The 19423-nt window shown below is 39.4% G+C and overlaps 1 protein-coding gene across 7 annotated transcripts in view; it reads left to right on the forward strand.

Moving 5' to 3' along the window:
* Nucleotides 1-16515: 16515 nt before the first annotated feature.
* Nucleotides 16516-19423, forward strand: part of SRBD1 (S1 RNA binding domain 1) — a 226926-nt gene continuing 224018 nt past the window's right edge. For 6 of the 7 annotated variants that reach the window (XR_004678603.1, XM_035001644.1, XM_035001647.1 and 3 more), the window contains exon 1: nucleotides 16579-16610. Coding sequence is in view for 1 of the 7 variants with exons in the window: in XM_035001643.1 (XP_034857534.1) it covers nucleotides 16560-16610 (51 nt within the window). In the remaining 6 variants the exon portion in view is untranslated. Of the gene's footprint in view, nucleotides 16611-19423 lie in introns of all 7 variants that reach the window. The other variant, XM_035001643.1, reaches the window with a different exon arrangement.

Genomic DNA, 19423 nt, shown 5'->3' on the forward strand with positions numbered 1-19423 from the left:
GAGAACCTATTCTGGGGCCTTTTAATTATCTTTCTTTAAATTTTAAAAATAGTATGACATTTTAATTTTTAAATGCTAATAAACCATCTTTTTAATAATGTATTTTAAAACTTCTGAATGAAAAACTTTACCAGTCTGTATTTCTTATAATCTACATTTTCCACTTGTGCAAAAACCTTTAGTCACCTCTTCTTTCTTTCATATTTCATAGTGATTCCCAAGAATGATTTTGTCACATCTGTGTGTTTTAGTGTTGTGGTTTGTATTTGTGCACACTCAGAGACTTTAACTCCTAAAACCTGACTAGAGATCATCTTAGTATTTTTCTTCTTCTCTGGCAAACTTGAGTCTTTCTTCATGGTATTTGTTCTACACTTTCCAATTTGAAGATCTTTATCCTTGGAGAAGAAAGAAACAAAATTAGGGTTACTGGTTTGTTTTTTTTTTCTCCAGTTCTCTGCAGCTTATTCATGATCTTTTCTAAAGAGTGTCCTATTCCTTCCTTTTTTACTTTCTGACTTAGGACATACTGGTTAAACACCACATTTCATAGTGTTCCCACATAAAAAAGGAGAAAGAAATGCCTTAGATACAAAATAAGCTCCAAGAGGTGTTGTTAAGTGAAGTAAGCATGATACAGAATCAAAAACATAGGTTACTATCTTTAGTGTTAAATTAAAAAAAATAAAATAGACCATATTTTACTGGTTATAAAATGTACAGATTTTTGATGTCTCTGAAGTTAGAATTCACTGTACAGTTGACAACAAGACATGGTTTAATTGCCAGGGCTCTAAAAAAATTCTTTTGTAGTATTATAATAACATACTATATTTGTAGTATATATAATAAAAAGCATATATAGTGCATATAAACAGAATAATTGCATCTTGTATGCAATCAATGGCATCCTAGATTTGATAAAATACATTATTTCATTTGATTGCATACGCAAAGAATTTTCTCTGGGAGGATTTACAAGAAACTGGTAACATAGGTTGCTCATAGGGATGGGTACTAAGTGGCTAGGGAAGAGAGGTGATAATTTCTATCACATTCTTTTTTGTATATTTTGCATTTTGAATCACATAACTAGGTTAACAAATAAAATGTTTGAATAATAAATTCAGATTTAAAAAATGCAACTGGACATGAGTCCTCTTGACACCACTACTTTGTTCAGACTTGTACATAGTTTTGTGTTTGTTCCTAGTAATGGCCAATGAGCACTGTGAAGGAAGGGCTTTGCCACTGCATACACACTCTTCATCTGGAGTCCAGCATGGTGCCCGGCCAGCCATTAACTCCAGCTGACATCATCCCTTTCTCCCAGGATTTCTGTCACTTGTAAATCATCAACCAGATATTTGTTGGTTAAAACTAAGTTCAATATAGCTGTTTCCCTCATTGTTTCCTTGATATTTCTACTGATAAATCTGTTCCATGAGGCAAGGTGTAAATATATCAGATGCTCTGTTTTTGTTAGACTTTGACTTCCAGCAGAACCATCTAGCAGCATCTAGATGAATGAGGAGAGAAACATCTTGAAAAGAGAAGAAAAACAGTTTAATTGGCACCAGTGCACTTGGCAACAACTGGGTTACCATGATAGCTCATACGTGGTGTTTGCTAAATAAACCAGGAAGCAACTGCAATGAATGACTCTAAGATGTTGGCAGTTATGCATGCGATTCAAACAGCATTGCTGATGCATTCCTGTTGTTGATAATATTTAGAAATGCAAAGATCCACTTCCCAGACCACTCTGAATGTTTTATATACACAAAACATAGTATTAAATCTCAAGTAGGCAAAATCAATCCCAGCAATCCTGGGTGGCAAAGAATAACGGATAACCAGTGCAGGGGTGAGATATCAGGCCTATTTCGAAAAGAACTCAGAAAGTTTAACACAGAAGTACAACTTTTAGGGTCAGAGCTTTCAAGCTTGATGGAGATGGGATCAAAGCCAGTGATGGTTGGATGTGGATAAGAGCAGGATTCAGGGTGATTACCATCAATTCCTGTCGGCGTTTGTGGTTCCTTGTTAAAGGTAGGCTGGTGCAGGGTGAAGCAAGCTTAAAGGCCCAGGAGTGAAATGAACAATTTTCAGTGGTTTGTGTTTTAGGGTACAGATACAACACTTCTTAGAATTAGGACGACCTAATTTTATATAAATTTACTTTTTAATAAGATTGTTTAATGTGCAACAAACATAAAACATTTCTATGTGATGAAAACTTTTAAGATCTTACTCCCTTAGTACCTTTCATATATGATATAATATTGTTAACTAAACTCATTATGATGTGCATTACAACCCTAGAATGTGTTTATCTTGTAACTGGAAGCTTTTATTATATTATAAAATAGTCTGCAGACATTATTTTTTTCCGGACATTATTTTCAATATTGTTGAAAATACTCTTACTTACCAGACTCTATCTCTCTGGACTTCAGTTCATCCAGTATATTTACCAGATTATTTAAAATATTTACAGCACTAAAATAATATTTTGGGGTAATTTGATATGCAGCGATGGATAACTAATACATATGGGTTCAGCTGAAGTAGGTATATAATTATTTTACATAACTATATATTTTTTAGTTCTTGAGGTTTGTGATACATACATTTAATTGTTTCCCGTAATTTTGGGTGAATTAAACTTTCTAAGCTTCAGTTTCATCTTAAAATGGGGATAAATATATCACCTGTTTGCCTCAAAGGGTTACTTTTAAAACAAAAAAATTATATAAAGTATTTAGCAGAGTATCTTACAAATATCAAGCAATCTGTAAGTGTAAGCTATTTTCAATTAGTAATCTATACCACAGTAGTAAGTGTGGCTAGTAGGAACTGTGAATATCTAGTTTAACCTTTTGGAAGGGCATGTTTAAGGTTAAGCATCATAAAACACTACATTTAGAGACCAGACTGGTACAGCTTAGTCCTCTAACTTTCTTAAACCAAGTGCCCAGTAAGAATCAGGCCAATCTTAAAAAAAAAAAAAAAAAGAATCAGGCCAATCTTTCTGTAATGCATTGAACAACCCATCAGAATCACCTGGTGTTGTCATATACATGTAGATACCACCTTAAACTCATTAAATTGGGATCTTGGAGGCTAGGGACCAAAAATCAGCTTTTCTTTCTTTCTTTATTTTTAAAATTTTTAAAATTTTATTATGTTATGTTAGTCATCATACATTACATCATTAGTTTTTGATGTGGTGATCCACGATCCATTGTTTTCATATAACACCCAGTGCTCCATGCAGTACGTGCCCTCCTTAATACCCATCACTGGGCTAACCCATCCCCCCATCACCCTCCCCTCTAAAACCCTCAATTTGTTTCTGAGTCCATAGTCTCTCATGGTCCGTCTCCCCCTCCAATTCCCCCCCTTCATTTTTCCCTTCCTTCTCCTATGTCCTCCATGCTATTCCTTATGTTCCACAAATAAGTGAAACCATATGATAATTGACTTTCTCTGCTTGACTTATTTCACTTAGCATAATCTCCTCCAGTCCCATCCATGTTGATGTAAAAGTTGGGTATTCATCCTTTCTGATGGCTGAGTAATATTCCATTGTATATATGGACCACATCTTCTTTACCCATTCCTCTGTTGAAGGGCACCTCGGCTCTTTCCACAGTTTGGCTATTGTGGACATTGCTGCTATGAACATTGGGGTGCATATGGCCCTTCTTTTCACTACATCTATGTCTTTGGGGTAAATACCCAGGAGTGCAATTGCTGGGTCATAGGGTAGCTCTATTTTTAATTTTTTGAGGCACCTCCACACTGTTTTCCAAAGTGGCTGTACCAACTTGCATTCCCACCAACAGTGTAAGAGGTTCCCCTTTCTCCACAACCTCTCCAACATTTGTTGTTTCTTTCCTTGTCCATTTTTGCCATTCTAACTGGTGTAAGTTGGTATCTCAATGTGGTTTTGATTTGAATTTCCCTGATGGCTAATGATGATGAACATTTTTTCATGTGTCTCTTAGCCATTTGTATGTCTTCTTCAGAGAAGTGTCTTTTCATGTCTTCTGCCCATTTTTTGACTTGATTATTTGTGTTTTGGGTGTTGAGTTTGAGAAGTTCTTTACAGATCTTGGAGACCAGCCCTTTATCTGTAGTGTCATTTGCAAGTATCTTCTCCCATTCTGTGGGTTGCCTCTTTGTTTTGTTGACTGTTTTCTTTGCTGTGCAGAAGCTTTTTATCTTGATGAAGTCCCAAAAGTTCATTTTTGCTTTTGTTTCACTAGGTTTTGGAGATGTATCTTGAAAGAAGTTGCTGTGGCCAATGTCAAAGAGGTTACTGCCTATGTTCTCCTCTAGGATTTTGATGGATTCCTGTCTCACATTGAGGTCTTTCATCCATTTTGAGTTTATCTTTGTGTATGGTGTTAGAGAATGGTCGAGTTTCTTTCTTCTGCATGTGGCCATCCAATTTTCCCAGCACCATTTATTGAAGAGCCTGTCTTTTTTCTATTGCATGTTTTTTCCTGCTTTGTCGAAGATTATTTGACCATAGAGTTGAGGGTCCATATCTGGGTTCTCTATTCTGTTCCATTGGCCTATATGTCTGTTTTTGTGCCAGTACCATGCTGTCTTGGTGATCATAGCTTTGTAATATAGCTTGAAATCAGGCAACGTGATGCCCCCAGCTTTGTGTTTCTTTTCAACATTTCCTTGGTGATTCGGGGTCTTTTCTGATTCCATACAAATTTTAGGATTGTTTGTTCCAGCACTTTGAAAAATGTCATTGGAATTTTGATCAGGATGGCATAGATTGCTCTGGGTAGCATAGACATTTTAACAATGTTTATTCTTCTGATCCATGAGCATGGAATATTTTTCCATCTTTTTGTGTCTTCTTCAATTTCTTTCATGAGTGTTCTGTAGTTCCTAGAGTATAGATAGTTGACCTCTTTGGTTAGGTTTATTCCAAGGTATCTTATGGTTTTTGGTGCTATTGTAAATGGAACTGTTTCTCTAATTTCTCTTTGTACAGTTGCATTGTTAGTGTATAAGAAAGCAACTGATTTCTGTGCATTGATTTTGTATCCTGCTACATTACTGAATTACTGTATGAGTTCTAGTAATTTGGGGGTGGAGTCTTTTGGGTTTTCCACATAAAGTATCATGTCATTTGCAAAAAGAGAGAGTTTGACTTCTTCTTTGCCAATTTGAATACCTTTTATTTCTTTTTGTTGTCTGATTGCTTTGCTAGGACTTCTAGTACTATGTTGAACAATAGTGGTGAGAGTGGGCATCCTTGACGTGTTCCTGATCTTAAGGGAAAGGCTCTCAGCTTTTCCCCATTGAGGATGATATTTGCTGTGGGTTTTTCATAGATGGATTTTATGAACTTGAGGAATGTTCCCTCTATCCCTATACTCTGAAGAGTTTTAATCAGGAAAGGATGTTGTATTTTGTCAAATGCTTTTTCTGCATCAATTGAGAGGACCATATGGTTCTTCTCCCTCCTCTTATTAATGTGTTCTATCACATTGATTGATTTGCGAATATTGAACCACCCCTGCATCCTGGGGATAAATCCCACTTGGTTGTGGTAGATGATCCTTTTAATGTATTGTTGGATCCTATTAGCTAGGATTTTGTTGAAGATTTTGGAATCCATATTCATCAGGGATATTGGTCTGAAATTCTCCTTTTTGATGGGGTCTTTCCCTGGTTTGGGGATTAAGGTAATGCTGGCCTCATAGAATGCGTTTGGAAGTTTTCCTTGTTTCTATTTTTTGAAACAACTTCAGTAGAATAGGTATTATTTCTTCTTTGAATGTTTGGTAGAATTCCCCAGGGAATCCATCAGGCCTTGGACTCTTGTTTTTTGGGAGGTTTTTGATCACTGCTTCAATCTCGTTACTGGTTATTGGCCTATACAGGTTGTCAATTTCTTCCTGTTTCGGTCTTGGCAGCTTATAGGTTTCCAGGAAGGCCTCCATTTCATCCAGATTGCTCAGTTTATTGTCATATAGTTGTTGATAATAATTTCTAATAATTGTTTCTATTTCCTTGGTGTTAGTCGTGATCTCTCCCCTTTCATTCATAATTTTATTAATTTGGGTCCTTTCTCTTTTGTTTTGGATAAGTCTGGCCAGTGGTTTCTCGATCTTATTAATTCTTTCAAAGAACCAACTTCTAGTTTCATTGATCTTATCTATCATGTTTCTGGTTTCTAATTCATTGATCTCTGCTCTAATCTTATTTCTCCTCTAATGTGTGGTTTAGGCATCGTTTGTTGCTTTTTCTCTAGTTCTTTAAGGTGTAGAGTTAGTTGGTGAATTCGGGATTTTTCTATTTTTTTGAGTAAGGCTTGGATGGCTATGTATTTCCCCCTTAGGACCGCCTTTGCAGTATCCCATAGGTTTTGGACCAATGTGTTTTCGTTCTCATTGATTTCCATGAATTGTTTAAGTTCTTCTTTGATTTCCTGGTTGACCCAAACATTCTTGGGCAGAGTGGTCTTTAGCTTCCTAGTGTTTGAATTTCTTCCAAATTTTTTCTTGTGATTGAGTTCCAGTTTCAAAGCATTGTGGTCTGAGAATATGCAAGGAATAATCTCAGTCTTTTGGTATAGGTTGAGACCTGATTTGTGACCCGGTATGTGGTCTATTCTGGAGAAAGTTCCATGTGCGCGAGAAGAATGAGTATTCTGTTGTTTTAGGGTGTAATGTTCTGTATATATCTATGAGGTCCTCCTGGTCCAGTGTATCATTCAAAGCTCGTTTCCTTGTTGATTTTCTGCTTAGATGATCTGTCCATTGCTGAGAGTGGAGTACTGAGGTATCCTACAATTAACGTATTGTTATCTATATGACTCTTTATTTTGGTTAACAGTTGGCTTATGTAGATGGCTGCTCCCATGTTGGGGGCATAGATATTTACAATTGTTAGATCTTCTTGCTGGATAGACCCTTTAAGAATGATATAGTGTCCTTCTGTGTCTCTAACTACAGACTTTAGTTTAAAATCTTATTTGTCTGATATAAGAATTGCTACCCCAGCTTTCTTTTGAGGTCCACTGGCATGGAAGATGGATCTCCATCCCTTCACTTTCAGTCTGATATATCTTTAGGTTCAAAATGAGTCTCTTGTAGACAGCATATGGATGGATCCCGTCTTTTTATCCAATCTGCAACCCTGTGCCGTTTTATGGGAGCATTTAGGCCATTCACGTTGAGAGTGATTATTGAAAGATATGAATTAATTATGTTGCCTATGAAGACGTTATTTTTATAGATTGTCCCTCTAAATTTCTGTTGTATATCACTCTTGGGGTCTTTCTCCTTTTATAGAATCCCCCCTTAATATTTCTTGCAGGGCCGGCTTAGGGGTCACATATTCTTTCAGTTTCTGCCGGTCTTGGAAGCTCTGCATCTCTCCATCCATTCTAAAAGACAGCCTTGCCGGATAAAGTATTCTTGGCTGCATGTTCTTCTCATTTAGTACCCTGAATATGTCTTGCCAGGCCTTTCTGGCTTGCCAGGTCTCTGTGGATAGGTCTGACATTATTCTGATGTTCCTCCATCTGTACATAGGAATCTCTTCCCCCTAACTGCCCTCAAGATGGTTTCCTTGGTTCTAAAATTTGGGAGTTTTACTATTACATGCCGGGGTGTAGGCCTATTTTCCTTGATCTTGGGATGGGTCCTCTCTGCCTCTAGGACATGAATGTTTGTTTCATTCCCCAGATTAGGGAAGTTCTCAGCTATGATTTGCTCAAATACATCTTCTAGTCCTCTCTCTCTCTCTCCACTCCCTCTGGGATTCCAATAATTCTGACATTGGAATGCTTCATGGTGTCACTTATTTCTCTGATTGTATTTTCATGGATTCTGAGTTGTTTTTCCCTGGCCTCCTCTTTTCCCTTTTTATCTATTAAATTGTCTTCCAGGTCACTGATTTGTTCTTCTGCCTCACTTACCTAGCTGTTAGATTATCTAGATTAGACTGGATCTCATTGATAGCGTTTTTAAATTCTGCCAATTCAGCTTTCATTTCTGCCCTCAGAGACTCTATGTTGCCATTAATGGATTTCTCCATTCTAGCTATTGTCTTCACAATTGCTAGCCTGAATTCCATCTCCGACATCTTGGTTATACCTGCATCCATTTGTAAATCTGCGGCATAAGTCATAATCTCTGAGTCTTTCCTATTTTGGGGGTTCCCCCTTCTAGTCATTCTGTTGAGGGGTGGTTGAGGGAATGTATAAAGTCCAAATTATTGACCAGAACCCAAGCAAGATGCACCTGTTTTCTTTTTTTTTTTAATTTTATTTATTTATTTGACATAAAGAGACACAGTGAGAGAGGGGACACAAGCAGAGGGAGTGGGAGAGGGAGAAGCAGGCCTCCCGCTGAGCAGGGAGCCCGATGCAGGGCCTGAGCCCATGACCCTGGGACCATGACCCGAGCCGAAGGCAGATGCTTAACGACTGAGCCACCTAGGTGCCCAAAGATGCATCTGTTTTCTAGGGACCTTGGGGGTTGCTGGCCTCTTGTTCTCCCAGCCTGTCTTCTGGGGGAGGGGCCTACTGCACTGTTACTCAGGCAACCCTGTTTGGGCGGAGTTGCCCTGCCCCCCTGTGGTGGGGGATGGGCTCAGTGGGAATCAGTTTTGGGGGCTTTTATTCTCTGGTGGCTTTCCCTGGCGGCTTTCTGCGTCTCTTCTGTGAGTCAGAGCAGAAGAGACCGTTTCCAACCCTCTGCCTCAGAGCAGAGAGATCGCAGTCTGTTCTTCAGTGAGCTCTCCAGGCCACACTGTCTCTGTTTCTGTCTGTGCTGCTATAACCTGCAGTGTCCTGGGTTGTGTGCCCCTCCACAGTGCTCCCAGTCCTGCCTCCAGGTCGGGGCATGTCTCTGCCCTTTGTGCTTTTAAAACCGCCAGCCGCTCCCAGTTCACACGTGCGACCCTGCCGCTCTGGGTTTCTGCCCCGGAGGCTGCCCTAAAGTCCTTTCCCTGCCACTACCAGTCTGCGAGTCTGTGCCCTGTCCCCAGCAAGCAAGGCTGTCACTCACAGGAGGTGTAGGATCCCCACGGCCAGGCACCCTTCCACTGCCGTTTATCCTCCGATATCTGCCCGCGGAATCACAGCTCCCCGCTTCGTACCTCGAAACCAACTGCCTGCGATGTTCTGTTTGTAGAGATCCAGATCTTCTTACATCTCAGGCTGATTTTGTGGGTGCTCAGAGTGGTCTGGTAGATTTCCAGCTCAATTCTGGGGACAAGTTGGAATAGGGTCCCCTACTCCTCTGCCATCTTTTCCCCCAATTAGAAATCAGCTTTTAAAAGGATCTCTGCTGGTGATTCTTATGTGCATTAAAATTTGGGAAACACTAGCTAATAATTTCTAGAAACATGCCTGAAAGTTATAGGAATTATAGACCTGACAAAAGCTCATAGCAGAAAGTTATCAAAGGCCCTTATATATGCAATACCTACTTCTGCTAAGAAGTTTCTTGGTAAACTATTTAGATTTTCTTATATTCAGATCATAGTCCGGTCTAAACAAAATACCCAGTTATGCTGTATGAACACTATGGCTTAACTGACTTTCCACATTGTTTGCAAAAGCTGTGGGTACCACCTTCTCGATTTTAAAGCATTCTTTTAGGGTGATGATCTTTCACTGTGAAATTAGGTCATTTTTCTACAAAGAATGTTTTCTGTCTGTGGTGATGTTGGTTTCAGAAAAATTCATGTATGTAAAAATGGTGTTGGTTTTGATATCATCTTTTAGCTAGGCTCTTGAAAAACACTTGGCTGTGGCAGAGTTTTCTTTGTGGTCAGAGAAGAATTCATTTTTCTGTGTGCTATTATGCTGGCAACTGCCTGTGATAACTTACAACTCTTAAAGCCAAGTGTCATACTTGATAAAGGACTAGTATGCACAGTATATAAAGAACTCTCATGATTCACAAATCAAAAAATCCAATTAAAAATTGTCAAAATATTTTAACAGATACTTCATCAAAGAAGATATATGGGTGGCAAATAAACACATTAGTAATAAATATCATTAATCATTAAGAAAATGCAAATTAAAACTCTAATGAGATACTCCTACACACCTATTAAAGGGTAGAAAGAAACAAACAAACTTGACAATATCAAGTCCTAGCAAGGGTGTGGAGCAACTAACTCTCATGCATTACTGGTAGGAATGCAAAATGGTATAGCTACTTTGGAAGACAATTTACTAGTCTCATAAAACTAAACACTCACTTACCATATGACCCAACAATCCTGTTCCTAGGTTATTTATCTAACCAAGATAAATGAAAATATATGCTCACATAAAAAAATTTGTACATGAATGTTCATAGCAGCATTATTAATGATAGCCAAAAAGTGGAAAAAATTGTATGTCCATCAACTATTTTTTTTATTTTTTAATTTTTTTTTTTGAAGATTTTATTTATTTGACAGAGAGACACAGCGAGAGAGGGAACACAAGCAGGGGGAGTGGGAGAGGGAGAAGCAGGCTTCCCACTGAGCAGGGAGCCCGATGAGGGCTCGATCCCAGGGCACTGGGATCATGACCTGAGCCGAAGGCAGATGCTTAATGACTGAGCCACCCAGGTGCCCCCTGTCCATCAACTACTGAATGGATAAATAAACTGCAGTACATTCACAATGGACTGCTAACTGTCAATAAAAAGAAAAAAAAAACTATCGATACATGCAATAACATGGATTAATCTCAAATGTGTTATCCTAAGTGAAAGAAACCAGACTCAAATGGCTACTTACTGTATGATTCCATTTATATGACAATCTGGAAAAGGTAAAATTATTGAGACAGAAAACAGATGAGTGGTTGCACGGGCTGGGCATGGGGGAGGAGACTGACTACAAAGGGGCATTTTTTTTTTAGGCAATGGAAATGTTTTATATCTTGATTGTGGTGGTGGTTACATGACTGTGTGTGTTTGTCAGAATAAAAGAGTTGAGTTTTACTCTGTGTAAATTATATCAAAACCCTGATTTAAAAAAAAGGGCAAACTTGGACATAAACTGATTTGACACACACGCTTTTCTGAATTTGAATTCCAGTTAGTGTGTGAAGCTTCCAGTATTAGAACTCTGTAGGCGTTCTGGATGAGTGTTTCTAGCAAGCATTTTGCAGGATAGTTCCAGCTTATTAAGCTGTAAGATAGACCAAAGGTGTTAGAAACAAAACCTAGTTCTGATGTACAGTCTCCAGACATGGCTCCCTATGGTGAGGAACAAAATAAATTTGGCCCCACTATGCTGCCTTTCATCCCTTCCCTGCAATCCAACCAGCCATGCCATAATTAGGATCCTAATGAACCCTATGGGGCTTCTATGCTTAGATCTCAGGTTATTTAATGGATATTTTGGGCCTTTGAGAGAGTCCCTGAATACTACTTGAGAATGAGAAACTCATCATGAGAAAATTGTGCAATATATTTGCTCATGAATCAACTGATTGAGCCTTTTAGCCAGTGAATTTGCCAGGCAGGTGATGAGTGGAACAGTGGACCATGCAATAAAGTATTTCATCTATTATTCGGGTATTTTTTGTCTTCATCTTGCCTTTTTTTTTAAATAAAGATTTTATTTATTTATTTGTGTGTTTGTGAGAGAGAGTGATGCACGCACAAGCAGGGGGAACAGCAGGCAGAGAGAAGCAGGTTCCTTGTTGAGCAAGGACCCTGATGCGGGACTTGATCCCAGGACCGTGGGATCATGACCTGAGCTGAAAGCACTTACCCAACTGAGCCACCCAGGTGTCCCTTAATCTTGCTTTTAATTGCATTCATTACAAAATATCTGGAGGATTTGTAAAAAAAAAAAAAAAAAAGTAAGTGGGATAAAACACTGGAAATCTCAGTTTTCAGCTAAAGCAGAATTTATATTCTAGTTCAACATGCTGGCCCCATAGTTTTACTTCATGTAAGATAAGTTAAATATATCTAATCCCTTTGAATGATGCCTGAATATCTATTTCCTAGAAAAATCTACAATTAATTTTCTCAGGCTTCACTGATGGCTCCTCAAGATCCATTCACTATTTTATCAAAACTCAGGATTTTAATCCCTTGAATCTTTTTTCTTTGACACAAAAGACTGGCATACTTACTCTGGGCTAGAACAATGTCCTCAGCACTAGACAAGCACTTTGGAATTATGCTGCTGCTCCCAGTCAGACTGAAAAAATAATAGAGAAGGCCAAGTTTGGGAACCCAACTACCAGCCTGGTCTAGCTCACTTAACACTCTTTCTCATTAGGAAAACAGAGGCAGTCCCCTCTCTGTTTACCAATCTCTTACATTTTGCAGGAAATCTCTAAGTTCCTGGCTGAATTATTGAGAGAAGCTCTTTGAAGCCAATGAGTTTCAGTGTTAGGAATGAGAGCTTCTAAGAGTGGGAAAGTGGATGGGCAAGGCTAATATGCAAATTCATAAAATAGGTCTTAGTTTCAGTTTGTGCATTCTCTAATCTGAAAGAGACTCCTCTACCTTTGCTAGGTGATTGACTCTCAGGGACAAAAAGTTTGAGCTTCCAAAAGTACACTTGAGTTTTTAAATGGTAACCCACCATGGCAGGAGCTTTAGATTACTTTCATAGTATGAGAAAGGATTTTTTTTTTTTTTTTTTACTCCAGGCACATTCTTTGGGCCACAAGTTAGTCTACAATTTTATTAAATACCTATTATTTGTCAAGATTATTAGGCACTGTGTAGGTTGAGGGAGAAGTTGTGAAGGGGAGACCAAAATGACTAAGACTTAGATCCAAGTACCTTACAATTTAGTGGGTGCAAAATATAGTGGATCTATATTTAGAATTTTTGTTCCCATGGAACTTTGATTAGTTTGAAGTCAAGGGGGAGAAGGGCATTGTTATGTCTATTTAGAGATTTAACAGTTCCTGAGCATCTCAAAGATTCAGTCTTGCACTGGCCAATACAGTGGAAAAAGGAAAGATCTTTGCTTTGAGTTGGTGGTATATGGATGGCTTTAAGAGTACTGGGTTTAGGGATGCCTGGGTGGCTCAGTCAGTTAAGCATCTGCCTTCAGCTCAGGTCATGATCCCAAAGTCCTGGGACAGAGCCCTGTGTCAGACTCCCTGCTCAGCAGGGAGCCTGCTTCTCCTTCTCCCTCTGCTGCTCCCCCTGCTTGTGCTCTCTGTCAAATAAATAAATAAAATCTTAAAAAAAAAAAAAAAGAGTACTGGGTTTAAGGGTGCCTGGGTGGCTCAGTCAGTTGAACGACAGACTCTTGGTTTCGGCTCAGGTCATGATCATGTGGTCCTGGGATTAGCCCCACATTGGGTTCTGAGTTTAGAGGGGAGTCAGCTTGAGGATTCTTTCCTCCCCTCTCCCTCTGCCCCTCCCCTGTCTTTCTCTCTCTCTCTCAAATAAATAAATAAATCTTAAAAAAAAAAAAAAAGAGTACTAGGTTTAGATCCAGATCTGCAATTTAATAGCTGATGTGACTTTGGCTGGTCCTCTCATTTATAAAAACAGGATAATAGTAACATCTCATTGAGCTAATATGTGAGTTAAATACACATACATGTAAAAGTTTTAACTTAGTGCCTGACACAAAGTAGATGATCCATGACTAGAAGTCATTACCATTATTACAGTGTCCCTGGGGAGACAGAACTCATAGGGAAAGAACTTGAAAACACAGAAAATAACATGCAAGTGATAACATACCAATGAATACCATATGAATAGCTGTATGTTTTACAGCAATAAAATAACCTGCAAGCAAATCCAAAACATGTTTTATTACTCACAAACCCTATTGCATAAGTCTCAGGTGAGAGTCTAGATTACTCCAGGCTAAAGCCATGAATTTTTTGAAATTCAGCACTTAAGATCCAAAAGTAAACAACAGATTGGGCAAGGTCCTAGAAAGAAAAGGCAGTTTTTGTGGTGGGGCCTGGCTTATATTTAGTGATTATAAATTTCCTTTGACAGCTTTTAGTGGGAGTGACTGTCTTACAAAATTCCAGCAGAGAAATGTTTTCTGGACAGTCTTACTTGTCTTTGGAGTAGGTCACCACCTGCATTAATTTTAGAGGACTCCATCCCAGCTTTTATTTTTCCCAGATGTCTGATGTCTAAAACCTTATAGGTTATTTACTTTCATTTAATAATCTTTTTTCTTCCCCAGTTGAAAGGCAAATATCCCTGTTGGAGGAGTCAAGATCCAACACAAAGCTACTTAATCCCTATTCTTGCCCTCACTTTATACTGTGGCTACTTTGATATACAAACGAATCCTGATTCTAGACTGTCTTACATGGATCTCTGCCTCTTGTGACTATATGTAGTCTCCAGCTTGTTTGTAAATTCCTCCAGGGCAGAAATTATGTCAAAAGATTTTGTAAAATATTGGTTTACCTTAACCTTTATTATCCCTTACCTTAAACCTGTATAGCATAATTCAACATCAAAAATAGGTGAATAGTAAAAGAGTAAATTATTATTGTTGATTATTATGACCTGGTTTCCCTTTCTATAATCCTGAACTGTAATGTGTTCTCTAGTATTTTCAGAACTAGAAATTACAGAGCAGACTGTGATTATAGCAGACAGTTCCAAACCTTCTGGAACCATTTCAAAAGGCAACATAAAACTACAAATTAAGAAGGAAAAAAAAACCAACACCAACCTCTGAACAATCTCAGAAACTGATCCTTTCTCACCAAGAAGCTTAGATATAGCTGAACACACTGTTCAAAAAAGAATCTTGTTCTCTTTCTGTCTCAAACGTTATCCAGTAAAATTTATGTTCACTTTGGGTGAATCTGTAGCAAAGCCAACTCATAAGACATTTCAATGTCTTGCTTGGTCTTTCAGTACTCACATGGAAATGAGTCATTAGCATGGAAAGCTGCTCTACAGAATCTTCTAAAACAAATGTTTTTTTCTTTAAATATTTAAAAAAAAATTTTTAAGTAAACTTTACGCCTAATGTGGGGTTCACACTTACAACCCCAAGATCAAGAGTCATGCTCTACTAACTGAGCCAGCAAGACGTTCCAAATCCATAGGGTTTTGATCTGCTAAATTTGAATATAGACTACCAACAGACTTATTTCCCTAATTTTTCAGTCTAATTTTTTTGTCTGTTTTTGTGAGTTTAGGGTTTGGTGTATTTGGCAAAAAACACATCACCAAAAAACAAGTCATTTTTCATTTCTACTGAATACTGATTTTGAGAAAATATATTCAAGGAAAAGGTAAAGAATTGCTGGGGAGGCCTTTATAGCTTTTAACTTGGGTTAGTGAAAAAAAAAGTGGAGCTTAGGGAGTGCAAGTGGGGTTAAGATACTTTGGAGTCATTAAAATAAAAAGCAGGAGCTACTTTTGTGTTTTGTGGGAAGGGGACTGGAAAAGCTGGATTAGGAGCAAGGCTCACCTAGGACACTTGGGTTGTTAGGACTCAAGTCACAGCACCTTCCAAAAATCTGAAAATGAAATGGGGCAGGGTTTTCTCATTCTTGCCCAAGATAAGGTATCTCGAGCTGCGATTACCTTGAGTAAATTAATTGAGTATCTACTCCTAATATGTAAGGGGGTACCTTATCGGGTATGGGGTAAGATGGAAGGGAGGGGGTGAAAACAAGTTCAAAGACATAAAGGGATTTGCCCAAATGTACTAGTAAGTTTTTAAGAGAACCAGGTTTCCAAATCGATGTACTTGGCAGTACAAGCTGCCTCAGAGACTGCAGTAAGACAACGATGACTCTAGGGTTAAACTCTTCCATTGAGGTAGCATGCACCTCAGGGATGTGCGAGGGCTTCTCAGAAGAAGCAAGATTTGGGTATTTTCATAAACTAGGGCGCCTGGGTGGCTCAGTTGGTCAAGCGACTGCCTTCGGCTCAGGTCATGATCCTGGAGTCCCGGGATCGAGTCCCGCATCGGGCTCCCTGCTCGGCGGGGAGTCTGCTTCTCCCTCTGACCCTCCCCCCTCTCATGTACTCGCTCTCATTCTCTCTCTCTCAAATAAATAAATCTTTAAAAAAAAAAAGAAGCAAGATTTGGGTATTTTCATAAACTAGAGCAAAAATCCTTATCTCGGGGCTTAGGAAATAATGAAACATGCTAAAAATACGCTTAAAACACCCTGAGGGAAGTTCATTAACGATAACCAAAACTGACTTTAGAAAGAATAAAACTTATTTTTTTCTCATTTTTCTACTGCCAATTACAAATAATGTAATGAAAATATTCTTGACTGAATTTAAAAGACGCTGGATGCGAAGACAGTACAGTGTGTGAAGAAAAAGAAGAGAGAGGCGGGTCCGAGTTCGTAGCACCGCCGGCCCCACCTCCACCCGGATCCGGGGAGAGAAAGCTCGCCCCCCGGCCCCGGGAGTAGGGCCCCACCTCAGCGCTCCCACGGGATCCTCGCTCTAGCCCCGCCTCCGTCCGGCTCCGCTCCATCCCGCTCCGGTAGCCCAGCGCCTCTGCGGCGAGGGAGGGAGAAGCGAGGCGGGACTTCCGGCGTTTGAAAAACTTCCGGCGGGAACCGGAAGATGCCGTCATACACACAGAATCCCGGGCCTTCTGACTCGCCGGGCGGGAAGGTGAGCTGAGCGTCCGCCTTGGCGGTGTTCCTGAGGGCTCGCGTGAGCGCGGCGCCGGGGCTCCGGTATTTTTGGGGCCATTTAAAAAGTTCGGAGCGCTCATTTGGGAAATAATACCCCTTTTAAAAGTGAGAAGTTTCATTACATTTTACGGTCTGCGGTCTCTATCTTCCAACCTACACCCGGAAAACCCCTCCTAGCTGCCGCGTGTCACCTGGCGCGTCTTCTCAGTCAAATTGCAGCTCTTAGCGCGTAGGGGTAGACATGGGAAAACCCAGGCAAACCTAGATTATCTGTATACCTCAAGTTATCAGAGATGAGGGAGGAAGCACCCTTTTCAACTAGCACATCATGGCCTTGACTGCATCCACCGCATCCTCAGCAGTGTGTCTGGCATATAGGAGGCGCTCAGTAACTCTTGAGGAAAGGAATGAATGAATGGGAACTCTAGGCAACTTTCCTCGAACCTCCCACGCGCCAGAATGTTATTAATATGTTTGTGGAATGGGAAACAAGCCTAGTCTTGCTGTTTGGGGCTCTGGGTTCTAGCTACATAACTAGAACATAGGTTTTCCCTTTGAGTAAACCGTTTCACTTCAGTGGATTTCAGGCTTCTGAGATTAAAAAAAAAAGAGGCTCTTTCCAGGTGTATTACTTTATTATGGAGGGATCTTTGCTGACATTCCAAGCACTTCATTTTGTACTGGGAAACTTCTTTAGGTGCCTCTTAAAAAGGTGTTCCCCTCTGCTCTTCTTAAGATTTCTAATTGTGGTTTTCCCAATTTTAATGTAATATTTGTGTCTGCAGGTTTTCTTCATCCCCCTCTTCCCTTGATTTTTACTTGCCCTAGTTTAGTGCCTCCCCCCTTAGTAATATCACAGCATCTGATTTTGAATATGCTCATGTGTCCACAGAGAAAAGACAACTTTGAAAATGAAAAATCTCAAGGCGCTAAGAATAGGAATGTTCTTCTGTACCATCACTCTTTAAAATAATAATAATAATAATAATAATAATAATAATAATAATGAGTGCCTTGTGTGCTATTGCCTAATAGTGATGGGTAAAAATGTATACTCTTCTATAGAGACCATGTTGTATATATTCTTACATTCATTTAATAAATAGTTATTAATAGCTATTAAGTGCTAAGCTCTGTGTTATGCAGAAGTGAGTAAGGCAAATGTGGTTTCTTCATGGTGTTTACTGTCACGAAGTAAACATGGGGGATGCAGACAATGAACAAGGATAATTATAGATTGTGCTTTATATAGTACTGTATGAAGGAAGTAAATAGGGTCCTATAATATTATATCTGGGAAACCCATTTTAGGCCTGAAATGCTGAGCTCTAAGAGATGAGAAGGAGCCAGCCTATTGATGAGCAGGGAGAATAGTGTTTCAGGCCGAGTGAACCTGGGAAGGCAAAGAATCATGATTGTTACAGTGACTGAAACAATTGTGACTGTGGCTGAAGAGTGGCAGCACATGGTAAATGTGGTTAGAAAGGTAGGCAGGGGTGGCATTTTAGAAGGCCATGGTAAAAAATATGATTTGATCTAAGTGGATAATGGAGTGGAAAGCCACTGAATGGTTTTTAAGCATTTTCTAAATGATCTTTTGGGTTGATATGTGGAGAATGGGTAGTAGAGGCAAAAGGGGAAGCAGGGAAGCCAGTAGAGGCTATTATAATAGTCTAGATAAGAGATATTGGGGACTAAAGACTCACTGGAGATCATAGAAATTTAACCTATTTTTTTTTTTAAAGATTTTATTTATTTATTTAATAGAGAGAGAGAAAGAGACAGCATGAGAGGGAACACAAGTAGGGGGAGTGGGAGAGGGAGAAGCAGGCTTCCAGCCGAGCAGGGAGCCCAATGCGGGGCTCGATCCCAGGCCCTGGGATCATGACCTGAGCCGAAGGCAGTCGCTTAACCAACTGAGCCACCCATGCGCCCCTAACATATATTTTGGTGGAAGAATTTATGTTATTTACTAATAGACTGGTTGTGGGAGGTGACAGAAAAAAAGATTTGCAAGGTTTTGGCTTAGCAAATGAAACTTTAGAGGATGATAGATGTATTCAGTATTTTGGTTGTGGAGATGTGTATACATATGCCAGAACTTACCAAGTTTATACACTTTAAGCATGTACAATTTATTGTATATCAATTATAGCTCAATGAAGCTGTTAAAAATTTTCTAAGGTTCTGGCTCACCGTTTAGGTGGCTCACCGTTTAGGTGGATGATGGTGTCATTTACTGAGATGAGAAAGACTGGAGTAGGAGTAGGTTTTTTTTTTTTTTTTTTAAGATTTTATTTATTTATTTGAGAGAGAATGAGATAGAGAGAGAGCATGAGAGGGGGGAGGGTCAGAGGGAGAAGCAGACTCCCCGCTGAGCAGCGAGCCCGATGCGGGACTCGATCCAGGGACTCCAGGATCATGACCTGAGCCGAAGGCAGTCGCTTAACCAACTGAGCCACCCAGGCGCCCGAGGAGTGGGTTTTAAAACAAGAAATGGTTGTCAAGGTTTCATTGTGGGTATGTTACATTTTAGGTAACTTTGAGGCACCTGCATAGTTTCATAGGCAGTATGGATAGTTTATTATGTAAATCTGTATTTTAGGCAAGATTGGAATGGAGATATTAGGATTGTTATTAAGTAGGTGATACAGATATTTAAAACCATGGAAATGGATGGAATTTTGTTAATCTAACAAATCCTATGATATAAAGAAAGGGGATATGGGAGGAGTGGAGATGGAGAAACTTCTCCCAAGAACATTGGTTTTTAAACTGGAATATGAATAT

Source organism: Mirounga leonina, unplaced genomic scaffold (genome assembly GCF_011800145.1).
Source record: "Mirounga leonina isolate KUSES-001 unplaced genomic scaffold, KU_Mleo_1.0 Mir_125, whole genome shotgun sequence".
Lineage (NCBI taxonomy): Eukaryota > Metazoa > Chordata > Mammalia > Carnivora > Phocidae > Mirounga > Mirounga leonina.